Source organism: Ailuropoda melanoleuca, chromosome 14, assembly GCF_002007445.2.
Source record: "Ailuropoda melanoleuca isolate Jingjing chromosome 14, ASM200744v2, whole genome shotgun sequence".
NCBI lineage: Eukaryota > Metazoa > Chordata > Mammalia > Carnivora > Ursidae > Ailuropoda > Ailuropoda melanoleuca.
This window is the reverse complement of record NC_048231.1, coordinates 85,475,034-85,498,157: the sequence shown is the minus strand read 5'-3', so window position 1 is coordinate 85,498,157 and position 23,124 is coordinate 85,475,034. Positions and strand designations below refer to the sequence as shown.

The window sequence follows — 23,124 nt, the reverse complement described above, 5'->3', positions numbered from 1 at the left end:
GAAGAGGTTTCCCATAGTGGTTTGTGACTGCCTTTGGGCATCTGGACAGCTCTGTCTACAGAAACACACCTTTTCTCCAGAGAACACAGCTGAGTGGGACTAAAATATTGGCAAGCCTGTTTCTTATGATAAGAACACTGTGACTTGACTTTATCATTCGTATTCAAAATCAACAGGTCCAGGTGAAACTGTAAATGCAAAGAGATGCATTGGAGGTGTAAGTGTTGATGAAATAAGATATTTCTGATGATTTATTTTTGTTCGATTGGGTAAGTGGAAAAAATGCAGTGGAAGAAGATACTATCTCACTTTTGAAAGAGAATTTTTAACCAGGAAATATTTTGAGATAATAAGTTTGTGAGATAGTTTTGAGACAACTCTCTGGGAGCCTCAGTGAGGTCAGCAAGGGGCAGAGGAGCTAGAAAGAAAATTTGATAATGCTGAGGGGAGTAGAGATTAAAGATACCAGAGATCAAAACATTATATTAAAGATATGCAGAAGTGAAATGTGCCTTCAGAGGGTATTTGATATTAAGTCTCATTTTTCTATATTCAGAAAGGGTTAGAGATCCTCTGGGTCACTGAGAAGCCTCTGGGCTTACCCCATTCAAAGATAGAGGCAGGGGAGACATAGGGTTGGCTGAGGACATGATATAGCCACCTAGCCACCAGAGCTAGTCAACAGGCAAACACTTGATAAAAGATTTCTTCAAACAAAGAAAATATAATCAAGACAGCAAACTGGATAGAACCCTGGCAATAGGAGTTTCCAGAAGTGCCTTGTCTCTAAGCTAGGAAGTCCTATCATGGAGGGAAGGGGCACATGCATGAAAATATCAGCATTAAAAGGTGGGGCTGCAAGGAAAATGTTAAGGCATATCCTTGGTGATCTAGGTTCTCAGATAAGGGAAAAAGGATGGGGACTTCAGGTAGGTGTTTATAAAGAGCCAAATTGATTGTAAGAATACAAAGGAGAGGGTGGGGCCTGGCTGGGTCAGTCGAAGAGCATGCAACTCTTGATCTCAGGATCACTGAGTCTGAGCCCCATGTTGGGGGTAGAGATTACAAACAAACACATAAACAAGCAAAAACTTTAAAGACTGCATAATGAGATGGTTGACAGTATAGTTTTATAAGAAAAGAAAATTATGCTGGTTTTACTCCGGACTCATATTTAATCTAAAAGAGAAAATGACCAATTGTCAATATCCAAATAAAAACACAGTATCTCTTAGCTCTAGATCAGAGAGAAGAGGCGGTAGGAACCTATATCTTGGTCCCTCTTCATTACCAATGGGCCAGTTTTTATTACAGATCCATACCACCATATTAAAAACATCTTCCGAGGTAAAGAAATTTCAGTTTTCCATAGGAATCTGCCTTCAGTAATTCTATTGAAGGTGGATCGTAATAAATCCATATCATATTTTAAAAACTGCTTTAACCATTAAAGAAATAATGATATATTGTGTGATGTGCTTCTTTATTCCTTCCTTCATATTTTCCTTCTCTATTTTTTCTACATTTTTGAAATGAAAAAGATTTATGTTAAGATATTATTGTGACATTAGGCTTAATAAAATTGACATGCACTCTTTTAGTTTTCTAAAATTTAGTTTCTCAAGAACCTAGGGCTTCACAGGAATTTTGATGACATCACACAATGTTTGGGGGTCACTCCCATTCCTATTCTCTTTAATGGCATTGCTCACTGGCTTCTCTAAAAACACAAATTCTCTGCATGCCCAGTCCTCCATCCCCAGGTCTTCAGGTGGTCATCATGGTTCCCACTGGGAACATATTTGAGGGAAGTAATGGTAGCTCCACACAGATGGACCAGCTCTTTGGCAAAATCAGTCCTTAGTACCACACATAATGGAAGAGAAGTGCCTAATCTAATGTGCTAGGTGCAAATGCGGAGACTGAACATCATTAATCCATAAAGGACTAGTTCTGTTTTGTTCAAAAATGGCAAGTTTGCTTAATATCTAATACAACGGACAAGTTACACATTTTCCATAGTCAATTCATAATTCTTATATTTTCTCTGGTGCACAAGAAATGCTTTTCAGAACTGGTTGACATTTGAGGCAGTCAAAGCTTTTAAATGCAACAGCCATGGCTCCACCAGAGCAAAGCCCTCATGTCAGATGAGCCCTCTGGCCAGTTCAGTCGCCAGCTTCAGGACACCTATGTCAAGCGAACTGGCTCAGTGACATGGTATTTCAGAGCTTGGAAAGCAAAGAAAACCTGCCTTTGCCCATGAAGCACAGCCTTCCTGCAATTCAGAAAGTAAAGGGAGAATCAAGCAAGTGCTGGCAAGGCACTCATTTTCAAATGATGAAATAGTGGGAATCCATTGTACAAATAGTGTACAATTACACAGCAGAGTCAAATTTCAAGGCACTTTATAATAATTAATGTCAACACATAAATAATTGGTATAGAATAACTGGCAAAAATATTGCAAAAACGGAAATGAGGATTTTTCTTCTATCTCAAATTGTAGTATTTGAAAGAAATATAACATGCCAGTAACTCTATGCAAAGACTCTGAGACATGAACACTTATGGAACCCAATTCACTCATTAATCTCAGAACAAACAAGTGTGCAATATTCCCAAGTAGCCCCAGTTCCTGACAGTGTGAATTTCTGCATAGACCCTAGAGAGAAATCCACTAACTCCACTGTGCCCGTGATTCTATCTAGGTCAAGTTATTATCTGTTTTATGTACTTATTTGATTTATTATTTGAGTTCCAAGTTGGGGGAGAGTTGGCACAGAAAAATAACATGGGTGAAGTTGACCAGCCTTCTCACTAACTAAGACAATACCCAAACTGAAAAGAATGGTAAAAATCATCTAACCTCTGGTATCTACCTGTTTCAAGGATAAGAAAATGGGGGCACCATGTTTATAGTGACTTGTAGAAATGGGGCCTCAAGATTATCCATTGGTTGAAGTTTTCAAATTATGGCACCGTTTCTTGTTCCCCAGGGACAGTTTGTCTATTGAGGCTAAGACCCGAAATACAGTTTATTAGTAGGAAGGGGAGGTATTTGTCCATCAGAACTACATAAATCTTTATCAGTGGATCACCGAATGTGTGTAATGCAAATGTACTATACCCTAGATCTTTCTTTTTCTTATGGTAGGAGAGAAATTCAGCTTTATTTGTGACTTTCAGAAAGGAGCAGCTCTTAGGGAGCAGAGTTTTAGTGATTCATTTCTTGCACAACTCAAAGTCTTTCAGATAACTTTGGAGGAAGGAGAGTCTCTACACTTGGCACAAATTTTTCTTTTCCTATGTGTGACTTTCGTTGTTTCTCAAAGTGACTAATAAGACATCTCCAGCCAGAGTCATGAAATGTTTTCTTCTTGGGAAAGAACAGGGATGTTTAGTGGTCTCCAAGGCATTTAGAAACCGATACTGAATGGCTGGAAGTTAACTGTTTCTGACAGTGATTTACAGAATATTTGGTTTCCTAGAAAAGAGGGTGTTTATTTCTTTTCCTTTTCTAAGCCATCATGTGGAAACACATATTTGTGCCTATTTCTTTTGCACTGCACATTCCTTTTGCTCAAAAATTACCTGATGTATGACTGAATATATATTTTAAAAAAGCTGTGACATTTTGGCCAGGAGACTTGTCCATGCCTTTTGATTTTAGATCAAGTTCAAAAATTAAGCTAAGCACTCTGTAGGAATCCTTTGTTTATATAACTTTATATAATAGTTGCATTATATATTTTATGTTTATATTATATAATATAGTTATATAACTACCCTTATTTAATAATCCTTACCTTTAAATAAGTCAACAAAATTTTTAACATTACTAAAGAGGCTACATTTTTCTTTCATTCATTTATTTCTTTACTTATTCATTCATTCATTTATTTATTTCTAATAGAGCAGTTTTAGGTTCACTGCAAAACTGAGTGAAAGGTACAGAGATTTCTGGTGTACCTTCTGTCCCCACATATACACGGCCTGCTCTTCTATCAAAGTCCTGTACCAGAGTGGTACATGAGACTCTGACCACAGATATAAACAAATTATTTAACCACAAATAAAAACACATTTTATCCCAGTTCATTTACTGTTCTTTGGCTTGTGCATGCATCACTCCAATCTCTGCCTCTGTTGTCACATGGCCATCTTCTCCCTGTGTGTCTGAGTTTCCTCTCTTCTAGGGGTACAAGGCAGATTGGATTAGGACCCACCCCGCATGAACTCACCTTAACTTGGTAACAGAGGAAAAGATGCTATTTCTAAATAAGGTCGCATTCACAGGTATTAGAGGTTAGAACCTCAACATATCTTTTTGGGAGACACAGTTCTCTTCATAAAAGTTTGCTCTCTGGCCCCCAAATATGTCCTTAGAGGTCTGGGTCTATAAGACCTCTTCAGGCAGAGGGAGGATGGCCATGGGAAGGAGGCAGATATTGGGAGTTATGCTGCCACAGCCAAGGGATACCTGGAACTACCAGAAGCGGGAGGAGGTAAAGACGGATCCACCCCAGAGACTCTGGGGGGAACATAACCCTGACAACACCTTGATTTTGGAGTTCTTGTCTCCAGAACTATGAGAGAATAAATCCCTGTCATTTTAAACCACCATCATTTTATGGTACCTTTTTATGGCAGCCTAAGAAATAAATACCTCCACGTTAGAGATCTGCATAGACCTGAGATGAGAACCGTGACTCACACAAAGTCCTGATGGTGAATGGTAATCTGTGATAAATGGTATTATTTGTTCACAACTCACCCCTCCTGCCCTTTCCCATGTGAATTCTCTAGTTCATTTTCTTCTCCATCCCATTGGTACCGAGCTTCTCCAATAACTGATTTCAGCCAATGGGGAAAGGAAAAGAAAATTATGCTAGCTCATTTATTATTTTCTTTTTCACTGAAATTTAACTTTTGGAATGATTATGCCTATGATTCAATGAGACAGGTTTGAATGTTGCCCCAAATCAAGAGGAAAAGAGAAGAGTAAATGGGATGCTGAGTTCTCAGAAGGAGACCATGCCTTTAAAAGAGAAAAAGAAATGATAGGAATACATCATGAATAAAATAAAATAGTTAATTTCCTTAAAAAAACACAGTGAACTTTGGCTTGACTTGGTCTTGTGTAGTGAAGAGAGAAAGGTCATTGTACACATTCTCTCACACTTTTATTAAAGTCAGAGAATATAAATGAAATCAAAAGAAAATAGTAGACAGTGATCCGATGAGGCGAAAACTAAGCAAAAACTATAATCCTTTCTTTTCTGTTGGGGAAAGTTCATTTCAGAAGCTGAAGAAGGGACCGTAGGTTCTGAATTCTTTGACTGGAATCACCTTCCTAGCTGTCCTGAGATTTGGAAATTTTTGGTTTTTGGACTTCCCATATCTTTCTCATTTAATTCTCTCCAATATGGTTTGGGGAACTATTTTTCCTTGAGTTTCTGCACACAACTCTATTCTGTAGACATGATGTGTAGTGAGAAAAGGGAAAATAAATCTAATTCTCTCTTGGCAGATTTTTGATGCCTTTTAATTCTAACCTTGCTACAACTAGACGATTTATGATTTCTTAGAGCTGTCCCTTTTGGGTTGGAAAAAATATAGCTTATCTCACAAATATATTTTATTGCTGTTACCATCTTATCTATTACAAAACATCCTATCTTACGTGAGCTGCTGAGTCACCTGTTCCTAAGAGAAGAAAGCCATAAAATCGATTTTAAAATGCTGTGCTTGAAGAAAAAAAAGTCAAATGGCATAGGAGAAACCACCAGGGTGTATATAACAGATTGAGAGTCTCTCTCTCTCTACCTACTTTCCTTAAAACAAATGAAATATTACTTTCAGGATATACAATTGTTATACAAAAATCAGTTGCACTTATATATGCTACCAATGAACTATCAGATAGAGAAATTAAGAAAGCAATCTCATTTACAATTGTGTCAAAAAGAATAAAACGCTTGGGAATAAATTTAATCAAGGAGGTAAAAGATCTTTACACTAAAAGCTATAAGACATCAATGAAAGAAATTGAATAAGACATAAATAAAAGGAAAGATATTCCATGCTCATGGTTTGAAAGAATTAATACTGTTAAAATTTCCATACTACCCAAAGTGATCTACAGAGTCAATGCAATTCCTATCAAAATTCCAATGGCATTTTTCACAGAAATAGAACAAACAATCCCAAAATTTGTATGAACCCATAAAAGACCCTAAATAGCCAAACCAATATTGAGAAAGAAGAGCAAGCTGGAGGCATCACATTTCCAGATTTCAAACTATATTACAAAGCTGTAATAGTCAAACAGTATGGTATGGCATAAAAATAGGCACACAGACCAATAGAACAGAATGGAGAGCCTGGAAATAAACCCATGTATACATGGTCAATTAGTTTATGTCAAAGAGCCGAAAATATACAGGAGGTGGGGGGAACAGTCTCTTTAATAAATGGCATTGAGAAGATTGAATTACCTCTTGCGAAAGAATGAAACTGGATTTCTTATGTTGCAAACAAAAATGAACTCAAATGGATTAAGGACTTGAACTTAAGACCTGAAACTGTAAAACTCCTAGAAGAAAATATAGGGGGCTTAACATTGGTTTTGGCAATGACTTTCTGGATTTGACACCAAAAAACAAAGGCAACAAAAGCAAAAATAAGCAAATGGGATTATATCAAATTAAAAAGCTTCTGTACAGCTAAAAGAAAACTATTAACAAAATGAAAAGCAGTTTACAGAATGGGAGGAAATATTTGGCAACCACATATCTGATAAGGGGTTAATATCCAAAATATGTAACACATTCACACGTTAGCAAAAAAAATTTTTTTGATTAAAAATGTGCAGAAGAACTGAATATACTTTTTTCCAAAGAATACATATAAACAGTCAGTAAATATGTGGAAAAAGTATTTGACCTTACTAATTATCAAGGAAATGCAAATCAAAATTATAATGGGATATCTCTTCATATCTGTTAGAAAAGCTATCATCAAAAAGACAAGAGAGAAATGTTTGCAAGAATGTGGACAAAAGAGAACCCTTGTGCACTGTTGCCAAAAATGGCAATTGGTGCAGCTACTATGGAAAACAGTATGAAGATTCCTAAAAAAATTAAAAATAGAACTAATATATAATCCAGCAATCTCACTTCTGGGTGTATACCCAAAGGAAGTGAAAACGGGATCTTAAAGACATATACACAGTCTCATGCTCGCTGTAGCATTATTCACAATAGCCAAGATATGGAAACAAGCTAAGCATCCATCAATGGATATACGGTTGAAGATGTGATATATATATACAATGGAATATTATTCAGCTATGAGAAAGAAGGACACCTTGCTGTTGGCAGCAATATGGATGGACCTTGAGGGCATCATGCTAAGTGAAATAAGTCAGGACAGAAAGACAGATACTATATGATATCCCTTATATGTAGAATTGAAAAAAGACAACTCATAAAAATAGAGACTAGGATTGTGGTTACCAGGGTCCGAGGTAGAGGGAAAAAAGAGATATTGGTCTAAGAGCACAAACTTCCAGTTATAAGGTGATTAAGTTCTGGGCATCTAATGTACAGCATAGTGATTATAGCTAATAATACAGTATTATCTACTTGAAAGTTGCTAAGAAAGTAGATTTAAAACATTCTCACCACAAAAAAGAAACGGCAATTATGTGACATGATGGGGGTATTAACTAATTTTTTGGTGGTAATCATTTTGTAATACGTAAGTGCATCAAATCAACACACTGTAAATCTTAAATTTACACAATGTTGTATGTCAACTATATCTCATTAAAATCGGAAAAATAAATAAATGAACAAAAACAAATGAAATCCTCCTTTGGAAATCTTTTTCTCCAACAATAATTACTTAAAAATCAAAAGATATTGCTTAATTGGTTTAACTAAAGAAAGCTAAAGCATTCGTTTAAATATTGGCTCATCAGGAATCAATGAGACACCTTTAAATATAACCAATGGACACTTACACAAGAATATGTTGGAGAACAGTCACTTGATTATTCATTTCCTAGTTGACAGAACATATTCATTTCAAGCACCCATCACATCATTGCTTTACCGAACCAGTTAACCTTTGTTTCCCCACAGCGTCCCATGTTGTCTGTAGAATGTTCTTTGGAAAGACTCAGAGAATCAGTCCTCTGATTGTTAGCCAGGGCAGACATAAACCAATTTTTCCAAGGGATGAGCGCATCTAAATGCTATACATTTAACACAACATCCTTGGTTATTATTAATTTGTTCTTAGTAAAAAGAAAGGGAAATGCATTACACTGACTTTTTCCTGCTCCGAAACCTCGGTCCACAGACAGTGTGGGGAATGGCACAGGCCGGAGGGTAAACTGCGGGTGGGGGTATCCACATGTGGGAGATGGAAGGATTCCTGGGTACTGGGCACTTTCCAGGGTTGGCACAGGAATGGCACTCACGACAGCTGCAAAAACAAAGATGTTGCTATTATTATTATTTATCTTAGGTAGCCACCTAACAAAAAAGGAAAGGGCTAAATTTTCACATCTTCAAACCCATGCATACTCTTCATAGTATCCTGTAGGTTCCTTTACTTGCCTCTTTCCACAAAGTCTCTTTCTTACTCTAAAAGAGATAGCTCCCTCCTCCAGCACCTTATTATAGAGCATTACCCTGAGATTTCAAACTTCCCACAGTTTCAAAGAAAGAAACAATGAATCAAGCCAGCATAAAGCCATGCTAAGGCTCTCTGGTTTTTGTTTTGTTGTGTTTTGTTGTGTTTTGTTTTTGCCTTTTTCTTTCTCCCAAGCAAGAACTGTGGCGTTAGAAATTTTGGGGTTGTTTAGAAACTGAATATATTGTGTAAAGTGAGCTACAGAAATAGAAATTTTCTGTTCATTCTGTGAAGGAATGTAATGCTCTTGAGAGATAGTCTGGAGACAGAAAAGCGAGGTATGGTCTCAAAAATCATACTTAGGATTTTTATTTAAATGGAAAGAAAATGCCTTCACACAGCAAAACAGTACAGTTTAGTGACACATTAATTTAAATATAACTAAATGTCAGGGAATACCAACCATTTTTTAGTAGTACTGGTGTAAACCCACAGATCAATGTCTTACATAATATTTCCTAGGTGTATTGAGCATTATTCAATTCCATTATTCAATATCTATTAAATCATGTCACATCATAAAATATTTATTCTAATTGTAGTCGATCTTCAACTTATAAAATGTTTAGTATTCCCTCTTATTAACAAAAAATACGATTTAAACTAGCTACTAGAATGACCTTCAGCAGTATATTTCTGTCTATTACATCAATAGTTAGTTCTATTATATGCGTTATTTTTATTTAATTACACTCTAATGACAATTACTGGAGTTTAACATGCATGAACATGCACATTTGCCAAAGAAAAACCTTTCTTTTTATCATATTCCTCTTATGTAAGTAACTTCATGATCACGGATACAGATTATATTACATTATTTTATTTTATTTTTTAATAAAATTTTTTTTATGTTATGTTAGTCACCATACTGTACATCCCAAGTTTTTGATGTGAAGTTCCATGATTCATTACTTGCGTATAACACCCAGTGCACCATGCAATACGTGCCCTCCTTAATACCCACCACTGGCCTATCCCGATCCCCCACTCACTTTCCCTCTAAAGCCCTCAGTTTGTTTCCCAGAGTCCATAGTCTCTCGTGGTTCATTCCCCCTTCTAACATTATTTTAAATTAGTTAGAAACAGCATCTGGATTTGAAAATTTTTTTCTAAATTAAAATGCAGATCCATTACATTGAATATCCAACACTTTAAATCAAAAGGGCTGCTTCTAGTAAAATAGCTTTTGAAATTGCAATCTGGAATTTATTTTTCAGTGTATTTATAATATTCCTTGAAATGTATTTTAACATATTTATTTGAATTGAGAAATTTAAAAAAACTATTGGTTTCACAATAAGGACTAACTCATTTAAGTAAGTTAAACGATGGGTGTTTTCCATGTAATGAATACAAACTATATAGATTTTAATAGAATAAAAACATTTTTCAAAAAATTATATTGATAACAGTATATTGTAAATGATATTTCAGTGCTTCCAATCCTGTCATAACCGTATTATATAAAATACTTCTTAGTGGAAAAAATTTGCAGATGTATTTTATAAAATACAGAAAATTTGCAGATGTATTTTATAATTACTCTGCAGATGTATTTTATAATTACTCTGTAAATCTTGGTAAAGTTTTTCATAGGTATATCTCTTAAAAATGAGAAAGCAAATAACTTGAATGAGTAACAAATACTTTTGAAAGGCAGTTTCTAAAATTTTTACTTCCAGCATAATTGGAGGACAATATCTAGTTAGTTGAAATATTATAAAAAATAACTTCAGGTGAGAGTTCACAGTGTGATTTGGGCACGTAATTTGGAAGTTCAAATCATGAGTGACTGCTATAAAAATCTCATTGTTGCAACATTCACCCACACATGTATATGCAAACAAAATTTCTCAGTGTTTAGATAAATAGAACACTGGAATAGAATTTATGCAAAAAGTAAATTTATCCACAGATGTATGCAATAACTGTACAGAAAAGCCTCATTTATGTCATTAAGTGATAGAATTCTAATAAAATCTTACTTTATACACAATTGCCCAGAAATATTAATTGTAATGTTAACTCAACCCCGAAGAAAAAACCCCAGCAGTTAAACCTAAACTTATGCTCAAAATAAGTTTATAACAATAAACAAATAATTTCAGTTTACAAAAATATTATATTGCAAAGAAATAAGATAGATGATCAATAAAAGGCATAAAGACAGATGACATTTGTATATTATTCTGTTGGGAGAGTGAATTGTAGGTACTAGTTCAAGGAGAAACATGTGTAAGTTTTTCTCTGTTAAAGAGAAGATTTCTCATGTATTTTGTAAATAGATGGTGGTGGATATCAAATTGCTATGGTGTATCTATGCATTTCGACTTATTTAAGAGAGTGATATACCAAAGAAATTATATCCTTCACAGATATTTATAACAAACCGTTTTAAATGTTAAATTCAAAATGTTTGAGGTGCTACAAAGTTTTCTAAATTATTTTTGGGAAGAATTGAATGAAAATTTGAGAATAAGTGGTATATAGCACAATGTCTTATAAAGATATTTTATAAAGAGTAAATTGTAGATAAACAAACACATGAACAGACTTCAGAAAAAGGAAAAGAAAAAAGGTGACAGGGAAAATTGAAAAAAGAATCAGAGAGTCAAACCAGATATCAGCCAAAATGATGATAAGTTGCTCAAAGAAGGAGGCTATAATTTTGCAGTTTTTGTATCTCTCACGGTACAGTGCTAGAGATACTTCATATTTTTCAAGTGAGTTAATAAGAAGGATTTTCTAGAAGTAATATTTAGAAATCTGTCATTTTAACCCACTGGAGACTATTTAAGTGGTTTGATGTGTTTTTTAGCTTCCTGGGGTGTACAGTTCCTATAGTAGTAATAGTAATAATAATGGACTTGAATACATTTGTAAATAAGAGCCATACAATAATATAATGTCTATATTTGGGAAATTTAAACCCAGTCTCCCAGGCAGTCAGTTTAATGATTTCACCCATCTTACTGATCATATGGGATCACTGCATAGTCATTAATGTTGATTGCCAGATTGTAAAGCTGTCTCCGCGTTGACAATTTTTACCCATGAATAAATGTGACAATGATAGTTTCCCTTAGCTATAGAAGACGCTCACTCCACAAACTGCACACATTTCCTTATCAATATTATTATGTGAACTTAACCAATATTTTATAATAGATTTAGAAAAAGAATTTCATAAATATCTCCTGGTTGGAGCTGAATAAACTTGAATGGAGAAACATAAAATAATTTGGTAAGCCACAGAATATAAAATCAGAGAACTAAGAGAACCCAAGAGACTAAATTTATATTCCAGCTCCAAGTCTTTTATTACTGAAGAAAGGAATTTCCCTTTCTAAGTTTTGCATTTTCACTACTGACCTGGTACAAATGGCTCGCAAATAATAAAAGTTCTTTAAAAAATAATAAATCTATTGTATGTTTCTGCATCTCAACAATTCCCATTGTTCTATTCTGTGGCATGAAATAGAATAGTCTGTCTTCCAAAGCTTTGGTTTTGAAGCATTTTGATTCATGATTCATTTCTAAAAGGGCACAGAAGTCTCCACCTACTCAGAAGATAGCTGTTGCAGAAATAATCATTCTAAAGTAAGTTGGATACAACCCTGGGTATTGAAATGCGTTTGGTATTTTTCTCCTACATGTCAGGGTTGAGAGCCAGAAATACACACACACACACACACACACACACACACACACACACACACATTCTCTCTATCTCTCTCTCCCTCAAACTACAGTTCAAAGCATTCACTGCACTGCTATGTTTATGTAAAACAACTCAGAAACCGATATGATCAAGAATTTTCAATAAATCTCTGCTCTGTGGCCAAATACGACAAGAAATCTGCTCTGACACAGCTTGCTGACAATTGAATTTATATCTCACCCTGATGCACAAAGATTTTTCAAGTAGAAATTCCCTCACCAAATTACTTAGCTCTTTGAACAGAGCATAGTGTTATTTGAAAGCTTTTACAACATTCTTAAAAATGTTGGCACGAAATGCAACCGATAGAAAATCTAAAGTAGAGATTTTTTTTAAGCTATAATTTCAAGAAATAAATCCCTCTGTAGGTATTTCTCAATATGGCACTTGACAGAGTCGAGAGATGTGTTGAAGAGGAGAGGTAGAAAAATAGAAGTAAAGATAATATTTTGAAGTGAGAGAATTTAAGTGAAACGGTTTCTCATTCTGCTTCTCCTTACCATATCTTTTCTGCAATGACCTATATATCATCTGGACTCTTTGGAAATTTAGTGTCTATTGGCCTTGATAAATATTTTCCTCTCCTTCACATTTTCAGGTGTTCTTTGACAAGTGCTTGCCATGGAATATACATGAACTCCACCAATATTCTCACACTCCCCTTAGGAAATATATGAATATTCACAAATGTGTGTTCTGTAGTTATTCTCAACATTGTGGTAAAGAGCCCAAGCACTGGGGTCAGACTGCCTGGGTTCATGATCTAGTTCTGGCTCTTGGTAGTGAGTACATGTTACAGCCAGTATCTGAGATGTCTGCGATTGAGTCCTACTGCATGGTGTTCACATCCTTGTGGAGTTCCCTGCCACATTTCACCAGAGTTGGTCTGGTGACCATTGGAATGCAGCACAAATGCAGAAGACATTCCACTTCCAAAATCAGGTTAACAAAGAAGATATACAAATGGCCAACAGACACATGAAAAAATGCTCAATATCACTTGTCATCAGGGAAATACATGTCAAAACCACAATGAGATAACACAATGAGATATCACCTCACAGCAGTCAGAATGGTTAAAATTAACAACTCAAGAAACAAATGTTGGCGAGGATATGGAGAAAGGGGAACCATCTTGCACTGTTGGTGGGAATGCAAACTGGTACAGCCACTCTGGAAAACAGTATGAAGGTTCCTCAAAAAGTTAAAAATAGAGCTACCCTATGACCCAGCAATTGCACTACTGGGTATTTACCCAAAGGATACATAGTGATCTGAAGGGGCACCTGTACCCCAATGGTTATAACAGCAATGTCCACAATAGCCAAACTATGGAAAGAGCCCAGATGTTCATCAACACATGAATGGATAGAGAGATGTGGTGTATATATATAATGGAATATTACTCTGCCAACAAAAAGAATGAAATCTTGCCATTTGCAATGACATGGATAGAACTGGACGGTATTATGCTAAGTGAAATAAGTCAGTCAGAGAAAGACAAATACCATATGGTTTTACTCCTATGTAGAATTTAAGAAACAAAACAGATAAACATAGGGGAAAGGAAGGAAAAATAAAAAAAGATGAAAACAGAGAGGGAGGCAAACCACAAGAGACTCTTAACTATAGGAAACAAACTGAGGGTTGCTGGAGGGAAGGTGGGTGGAGAGATGGGGTAACTGGGTGATGGACATTAAGGAGGGCACTTGAAGTCATGAGTACTGGGTATTATATGCAACTGATGACACTAAATTCTACCTCTGAAACTAGTAAAACAGCCTATGTTAATTAAATTTAATTTAAATTAAAAAGTTAAAAAAACAAAAAAAAACCCTTTGTTCTCTGAACAATGGCATTTTTATATGAAAGCATTCATTAAAATTGGTTTTCTGATGTGAAATAAAGACATTCAAAGAAAAAGATTGTCCTCTCTCTCTGTCACTCTTTATTTTTATTTTTTTAAAAGATCTTATTTATTTATTTGTTGGAGAGAGAGAGAGCACAAGCAAGGGGAGGAGCAGAGGGAGAAGCAGGCTCCCCACCGAGCAGGGAGCCTGATGCGGGGCTCCATCCCAGGACCCTGGGATCATGACCTGAGCCGAAGGCAGACGCTTAACCGACTGAGCTGCCCAGGCGTCCCCCTCTCTCACTCTTTTAGATCACTCATCCTGGAGGGAGCAAGAGTCATGTCTTGAGGACATGCTGGCAAATGTGTGGACACAACAGAAGCCTTTGAGAAAATGAGTGATTGTTATATGTTGCTACGTTTTGGAGGTAATGTGTTACGCCGTAATAGAGAACTGTGCATTAACCCGAGCAAGTTATTTAAGGTCACTGTTTCTTAGTTTTTCTCAGTGTAGAGTGGAGATAATAGTACCAATGTTATGGTGTGGATTGAAGAGATTATCCACAGATTGAGTACAAAAGACTGGAGGGTTAGGAGTCAGCCCTTCAAAAATGCTGGTTATTGTTATCAATCTCAGGGATCCAAGAGATCCTAAGATTGAACCAAATGTCATGCAATAGGAAATGCTGTTTAAAATACTCCTGTTACAGGTGTATTACCTTAATCATGGTGATGGTTTCATGTGTATATGCATATGTCCAAACTTACCAAATTGTATACATTAAATATGTACAGTTTTGTGTATATTAATTATACCTCAATAAATCTGTAAAAATAACCCCAAAATTAGGGGCACCTGGGTGTCACTGTCGATTAAGCTCTTGGTTTTGGTTCTGGTCATGATCTCAGGGTTGGGAGATTGAGCCCCGTGTCAGGGCTCAGCATGGAGTCTGCTTGGGATTCTTTTCTTCTCTATCCGCCCCCCTCCACCAAATAAATAAATCTTTTAAAAAATCCACAATTTAAAATATGACCACTTAAAAGATGAACTGAATATTTTACCAAGATGCTGAAAATTATTATCATTGCCAAAAACAAATAGTTCTATAAAAAACCAAAAATGTCCTGTCTTACATTCAAGAAAAAAGTTCAATACATTAAGATAGAGGTAACTGGGTAATTAAATGGTAGTTTTCTTTTTTTTAAGATTTTATTTATTTATTCGAGAGAGAGAGAGCAAGCATGAGCAGGGGAGGAGCAGAGGGAGAGGGAGAAGGAGACTCCCCACTGAGCAGGGAGCCCTACTCGGGGCTCAATCCCAGGACCCTGCTGGGATCATGACCTGAGCAGAAGGCAGACACTTAACCAACTGAGCCACCTAGGTGCCCCTAAATGGTAGGTTTTAATTCAAATTTGAACCCAAGGGAAATATGACGCCAAGATTTTTGAGATTCCGCTGGCAGGGGAAAATAACTGGAATTATGATTATAAAACAAAATGTAGGCTCAGATTTTTGTTCTGTCCTTTATGAGCTAAAGGAAGGCTTCATTTATTTAGATCTCGCCAGCCCAAAGATGAGGTTTGATGTGGAGGTGACCAGACCACTGCCAACCACAGGGTGACTGAAGATGTACTGACATCAGATAGAGGACACTGTGAATGGGGGACTTGAAAACCCTTACAGCTTCCGACAGCCTTGCTCACTCCTGTCTGACCCTTCTCAACTGAGATTTTCTCAAACGAGATACAGCTATGAAGTCTGGAAATCTGAGTAGATATCCGAGTGTCCATGTTGACACCATGAGTATCTGACAGAACAGGAGACCACAGGAAAGGGAGCCTCTGATCTGGGTCCAGAGGAATCCTTTGAGATGAGCTTGAGGCACCACACTGGTCCCTTTTCTGCAGACCAGTGACTTTCTCAAGACACGGTGAGAATATCTGCCTTCGTCTTTTACAAGTTACCCCGGACTGCCCAAAAGACATACTCAGATGAGAAAGGTCTTGGAATAAAAGATGGTGTACTTTGTTGTAGAAATCTCTAAGACATTAGGAATGAACAAAGAATTAGGTGACACAAATCTTAAAAAGCAAGTGACTCTTATTTTTCATATTGCTCTAGGAAACCTTTCCAAAAGCTGTGTTTGTGTTCCTTTTGTACTCCATCATCCAAAATTCTTTACCTTTACAATTCTTCATCAGAACCATTTTTGATTATTTCTATATCTCTGATAAGACTTTTTTTTTTTTTTTTTGCCTTGCAAAGTCCTCCCTAAAAACACAATTGCGTACTCACCAGCGGCACCTTTTTTGGGCTTAAAAGCCATATCTTAACCTTGTCTGCACAATCCTACTGACCTGATGATTTTGATAATCCAGTAGAATTACCAATCAATTAATTTTATTTAACAAGTCATTTGTTCATGGAACTACCAAGACACAACCTCTCGGTTTTCAACTCTCATTATACAAAGCCACTTACACAGCACTGTGGGAGTTAGAGAGGTTCATAAAAAATACTACCTTCTGCAGAAATTCACAGTAAGAGGAGGAATGAAGTATGCCATTCATGACTCAAAAAATAAAAACTGATCTTAATAATGTAATGATCAAATTATTATTTGGAGTCACAAACATATTAGACAATGACATCATTTCTAAAGCAAATTTAAATGAGCTCTTAACTTTCTCTTTCTTGCCACTGCACCCACAGTTCTGAATAGCTGAAAATTTGTATGCGTTGGTGTTTACGGTGGTACTAGAACAGTTGTTTGCACTCATTACTCCTAAGAAAAGCACTCTTGGTCAGATGTGGGCATTCACAGAGTTTGCAAGGCAATGGAATGAATGCCCAGTTCTAGAACCTGTTAAGCTGGGGACCAGTCTTAGGATACTGGCTTCTTATACCATGAATGCAAGGTTCACACAAGGATTCTGACTTGGAATCAAATGTCTCAGAGGTTAGAATTATCCTCATATCTGGGTACAAGATGGCCTTCTGGTAGTACAGTGCCCCGAGCCAACAGAACTCTAGTTTTTAAAATCTGCTTTTTCTCATGCAGCTTTATTTCACTTCTCAATAGCTTCTCCAAACCATTATTTGAGTTCCGCAATCAAGTGCCTAAAGCAGATGGTGGGAATGGGGGAATAAAGAGTTGGCTTTCACAGTAAATGTTCTAGAAAGCCCTAAACCAGGAGTCATAAGCAGTTCCTAAGCTATCACAAAAGCAAAACTGTATCCCTTCCTTTGCCTCAGTCTTTTTACTAGAGACTTCAGGCCACTTTTTGAGACTATTTTTTTCCTTTAAAAGCAGATATTATATTTTTTTCCCCTAAAAGATGTACAGGGAAACAAAAAAAAATGAAATTCAAGAGAATTCTGCCTAACAAACTCTAATACATTAAATTATCATAATTTTATAACTCATGTGATCTTAAATGTCATCTGCTTCAATCTATGCCTCTCCTAGTTCTGATTCCCTTCCTCTCCTCCAGCATTTTCTAGAAGAAAACACAGGTTCAAATGGAAAGGGAATCTAAGGTCAAACAAATACTTATGTTCCATCAAGTAATAAAATACTAGAAATGTAAGTAAATCTACATCTTTCCAGGAATGGTTCTCAGTCAAAGAAGTTGCTCTCCCAAGATTACACCCCAGTTCTTGTGGGGGCGGGTAGCCTGCACCAAAGGCCGAAGTTTCGAGACAAAGTCTAGAAGCCTCCTTTGGGACAACTCTGAAGGACAGTTCATCACCAGAACAAATTGTGGGGTCAGCTAAAGCCCCCATTAAACTGCACCACCGGTTTCATTTCTCCCTCCTCCCAATCCTGCATCCCTTACCCTCACAGGTGTTCTTCCAGAAAGCACTTGCTAATAAATTGCCTGTATTTGAAATTCTGTCTCAGAGTCTGATTCCTGGAAACCCAGCATCTGACCCTTATATACCCTTTACAAATTCAGGAAAGTTATACTTGATGCTTCTGATTTCTTAGAAGTAATTTCATTTGTAGTATAATTCTTTGGCCACTGTAAAAATAGTCAGCCTTTGCCACCATTTTACAACAAAGCGGATCAGAAAATCAAAATCCCTGGGTTCTCTTGCCTGTGCTCTGACTGGTATGTTCCTCACAAGCATTAGCTTACTTAGCTGTGAAATGTGTTCAAGGGTAAGGAGCCACATATGCCACATAATGTTTTCAACCAATAAGTTGACAAAACTTAGACAAATACACAAATTTTGCACTCCAATGAAATTAAATACATTTCCCCATGGATTTGAAAAACGAAAAAGCACTTCAGAGAGTCTATATTTGATCTGCTAATTTACATTTTATAGAGCACGATGAGAAATGTCAAGGAAGAGAGGAAAAGCAGTCTTACAACTAATGATTCTTAAGTGGAACGGTGAACATCTTCCTACACGTGACTAGAAATTAGCATGCCGCTATGATGTGGTTTACAGAAGACTCGATAGATAAGACTTGATAAATCTAAGTAACTGCAAGTGGGGCCATCAGAAAATGTATCTACTATCCTGCAGGAAATCATTGCTCTGCAAAGATAGAGATCTACAATTTGTTCAGCAGAGCTATGTAAGGCCTATCGATCATGTCAGCTGCAAAGAACTTATTTTATTTATCAGAAAGCTGAAGAATTTATTTTAAAATCAACTTTGATTATATGTTGAAGTCATTTCCTTTCGTTAGATAGTTTTACCAACACAGAACTAGGAGATGACAAAGAATGTAATGTGACAAAGTTATTTCAAAAGATACATTTTCTAACAACTCTTCCTTTCTTACTGAAGTTTTATTTAAGTATAATATGCGTACTAAAAATATGGAATATCCAAAGTAGTGCTCAGTGATTTTCCAAAGTGAAATGCCTTGTAACCATCATCCAGGTCGTGAAACAACATTATCAGAAGTTTCCCCATGTTCTCTTCTGGTCACTAATCACCTCCCATCAAGAGTAACTCCTCTTCAGAATTCTAACCCCATAGATTATTTTGCCCATTTTTAAATTTAACATAAGTTGAATCACACAGCTGTGTTAGGTTTCTGTCTTACCAGCTATTGTTTGTGGCATTAATTTGATCATGTTCATTGCTGCATGGCATTCCACTGTGTGAATATGTTACAATGTAATAAAGATGTGACAGGAGGCGAAGGACTGCCACACACATTCTTGTATGTGTCTTTTGGTGAACATATCATGTATTTCAAGAGCAAAGTAGGGTAAGAATGGGATTGCTGGGTCACAAAATCCTTATACATTTTGTAAAACTATTTAACTGTTTAAAATAATGTACCCATGATTTTTGATAATTTTAAAATAACAGCAAAATTAGTTGCTGGTCATTGTGGGGCCCATTCATGTAGAGTAAGACACTAGGGATAAGGAAGGGTTTCTGTTTTAGGCAACAAAATAGAGCAACCTTGAGCTCCAGGTGACAACATAAGGCAGCACAATGTGGTGGCCAGATCAGGCACACGTTTTGGGTTCATACTCTCAGAATCTTCGCTTGCATGTTTGTAAATTGGAGATGCTACTGTCAAAAAAATCTTAAAAAAAAAAAGGATGTAAATAATCCAAGGCATGCAAGGCAACTTTATCCTTGAAAGAGCAGTATACCATAGAAGTTCAGAGGTTGCCCAGGTATCTCCTGGAGTGTTAGTAAGCTGTTTGAGTCTTTGTTTGCTGTCTGTAAAATCAGGATAATCTCACCACATGATAATATTATGAAGATTTAAAGAAATAGTAATTAGCAAGGTACTTTGCCAGTGAATAATATTCAGAAATTCTCAATATTTATTAGATTTCATTTCATTTTTCCTTCTTTCTAAGCTCATTAGTTCCTTTCCTATTTAATGAAAATAATTTTAACTGCCCTAAATATATCATAAAATCTTAGAAGATATTCTAACTATAATTGATTTTAACAAGAGGTCCCTAAACTGGTGTTTCGCAAATACAAGGCATTCTTATAATTCATCTACTTATTCATTCAGTCATTTGACAGATATTTAGCAAGCACCAATTCTGTGTTAGTACTGACCTATACAATGCATGCATGTGAAGATGAATTAGATACATTCCCTCCCTATCATGAAGTAATTCACAACCTGTTAGAAGAGGAAATATTTGGCCTTGAATACCTGAGCATATGAGGCAGCAGTATGTGTAATTAATGCCATAAATGCAGTAGAAAGAAATGTTATTCAAACATGAGAAAGGAAGCCATCATTTCTGGGTACAACATTCAGAAGAGAAAGAATGTATGAGAGCATCACTTTCAAAGTGATGCATACAACTTTGTTAGGTAGAGATAGCCACTGAGTCATTCCAAAAGGAGAGCAATGTTCAGATGGAAAAAACAAAGAAGGGGCAATTATATTTATGGACTGGAATTAGTCTAGCCTGGCAGGAGTCTCAGATATATCTATATATCTTTCTTTATCTATCTATCTATCTATCTATCTATCTATCTATCTATCTATCATCTATCTGTCTATCTATCCATCCATCCATCCATACATCCATTCATCCATCTATCCATCCATCCTTCTATACATCCACCTAGGCATAGCAACAGGAAACTAGAAATGTAGTCTCAGATGTGAGATGCTCAGTGGTTTGTGGTTGTTTTTTCTTGGCAGACAATGGGGAGCCTTTGGAGAAATTTATAGAATGAATGTCATATTTAAGTTGTTTTAGTAAGACATCTGACAAGCAGGACACATGGGAGTCTCGAAGACGCTAGAAGGGGCTAAGACTCATTATGAAGCTGTTTTGACAGTTCAGGTGTGAGGTCATAAAAAAGAGAATTAACATTGACTCTGGGGAATAGGAAGGTAGCCAGGAATTGAAAAGATATTGTGGAAGAAAAATCAAATCAACAAGATATAGGAACTTATTGGATAAGGAAGCTATACATGGAACATAAAGGCCCATGGAGGATTTTTTTTTTTTAATTTGAGTATAGTTGACACATGAAGCACAATTATTTTTAAGAAGAAAGCTATAGAAGATTGGCACAGATAGAACTTCATTACAAGAGGAAAGTAGTTGGAGGGGCAAAGAGAGGCAGCTCAGGGTACAGTGCCTCTCTATGTGGTAAAAGGAATGAAGGAAGGACAATGGCTTCACAGAGTAGTGCAGCAGGGAGCTTAGTGATTAGTAGCAGTTCAGAACTCTGAAGCCAGACTTTCTGAGTCCAAATTCTGGTTCTGCCACTTAGTTGATGTATGACTAAAAGCTAGGTACTTAAACTCTCCAAGTCTCAGTTCCCTTATTAGTGAAATAGGCATAATAGTTATATCTAACCCACGAGTTGAAAAGTTGGAATTCATTATAAATTCCATAAAAATTTTTGTACTTATTAGAGTAAGATTGAGAGCTATTAGAGTATGGAGGAAACAGGACATATAGTAAAGTAGAAAGAAGCAGCCGTTAATTCATTCACCTAAGTGGTCTCCACTGGAGCCTGCCAATTGCACCAGGCTCTGTTCTGAGCATTGAGGATATGAGGTGATCAAAGAGGCAAAATCTCTACCCTCCTAGAGATGACAATATGGGGAACACAAAATTAATAAACAAACACAAAGATGCAAGCAGGATGGTCATCCACATTAATAAAGAAAAATAACGCAGAATAAATAGAGCAGAGAGTGACCCAAAATGCTCTTTAGACAATGGTCAGGGAAGACCTGTGGTGGTGGCCATTGAAAACAGACTTGAATGGAATTAAGAAAAAGCCATGTAAATACCTATGAAAAGAAATTCCAGGGAAAGAGAACAGCAAGTGAAAAGTCGTTGAGTTTGGATGTGTGTTATTATCCAAAGAACAGAGACGAAGGCTATGAGGCTGAGATAGATTATAGTAGCAGCAAATGAAGTGAGGGATGTGTCCAGAGGCTTTATCACATGGGGTCTTGTAGGACACGATGAAATCATGAATTTCATTCTACATATGATGGGAAGTCAAAAGGAGTGACATGGTTTAATTCAAACATTGAAAGGCTGCTCTGTAGATAACTTAGTATAGGAGAAAGAGCTAAAGAAAAGTGATGAGTTATGAGCATAGAGCTATAGTCTATAATCTGAAACAGTTGGTGGTGGCATAGCTTAGGACAAGCAGTAGAGATGGGAAGGAGAGATCAGCTTGGGGACAGGTATTATGAGCAAGAACTACAGGATTGATGAAAGACTGAATTTGGGATGTGATGAAATTTGGATAAAAGAACATGAAACTAGAGCTCTGAACAAGAGTAAATGGATGAACTGTGATACCATTTATTGAAATAGGGAAAACAGTAGGAGGGTCAAGTTTGGAGGCGAAAAGGGAAATCTATAAATCAGGATTTCCATCCTGAACATAGCTGTCTTGCCTATTACACAACTATATGGAGAAATTGAGTCAATTGTTGATATGAAAGTTGATATGGATTCTGATAAGAGAGTAAATTAGAGATAAAATTTGGGATTTATCAACATTTAAATGGCATTAGGCCATCAGAACCAGATGACATCATCAAAAGAGCTAGGTAGGCAGAAGAGAAAAGGCTGAAGACAGCCGCGGGGCACTCTTTGACTCTGACATTGGAGTAAGAGGAGGAATAAGTAAAAAGTACCCAGAAGGAGCAGCCAGTAGAATAGGAAGAAAACCCGGAACACTTAGCATGCTATAAGGCAAGTGAAGAAAGTGTTTTGGAAAAAAAAAAAAAAAAAGAAGTTATGTCAAATTTTGCTGAGCATCTGAAAATTGATGATTTATTTTGACAGTGTGGAGATTATTGATCACCTTGCAACTGTGTTTTCAGTGGAGAGAAACTGTGAAAATCTC

At 36.4% G+C, this 23,124-nt stretch overlaps 1 protein-coding gene across 3 annotated transcripts in view; it reads right to left on the bottom strand.

The window, feature by feature from the left end:
* The window catches only part of DCC (DCC netrin 1 receptor), a 1,087,479-nt gene that overhangs the window by 33,375 nt on the left and 1,030,980 nt on the right, over window positions 1–23,124 (bottom strand). For all 3 annotated transcript variants that reach the window (XM_034642890.1, XM_034642891.1, XM_034642892.1), the window contains exon 26: window positions 8,341–8,496. In XM_034642890.1, the coding sequence (XP_034498781.1) occupies window positions 8,341–8,496 (156 nt within the window). The remainder of the gene's footprint in view (window positions 1–8,340; window positions 8,497–23,124) is intronic.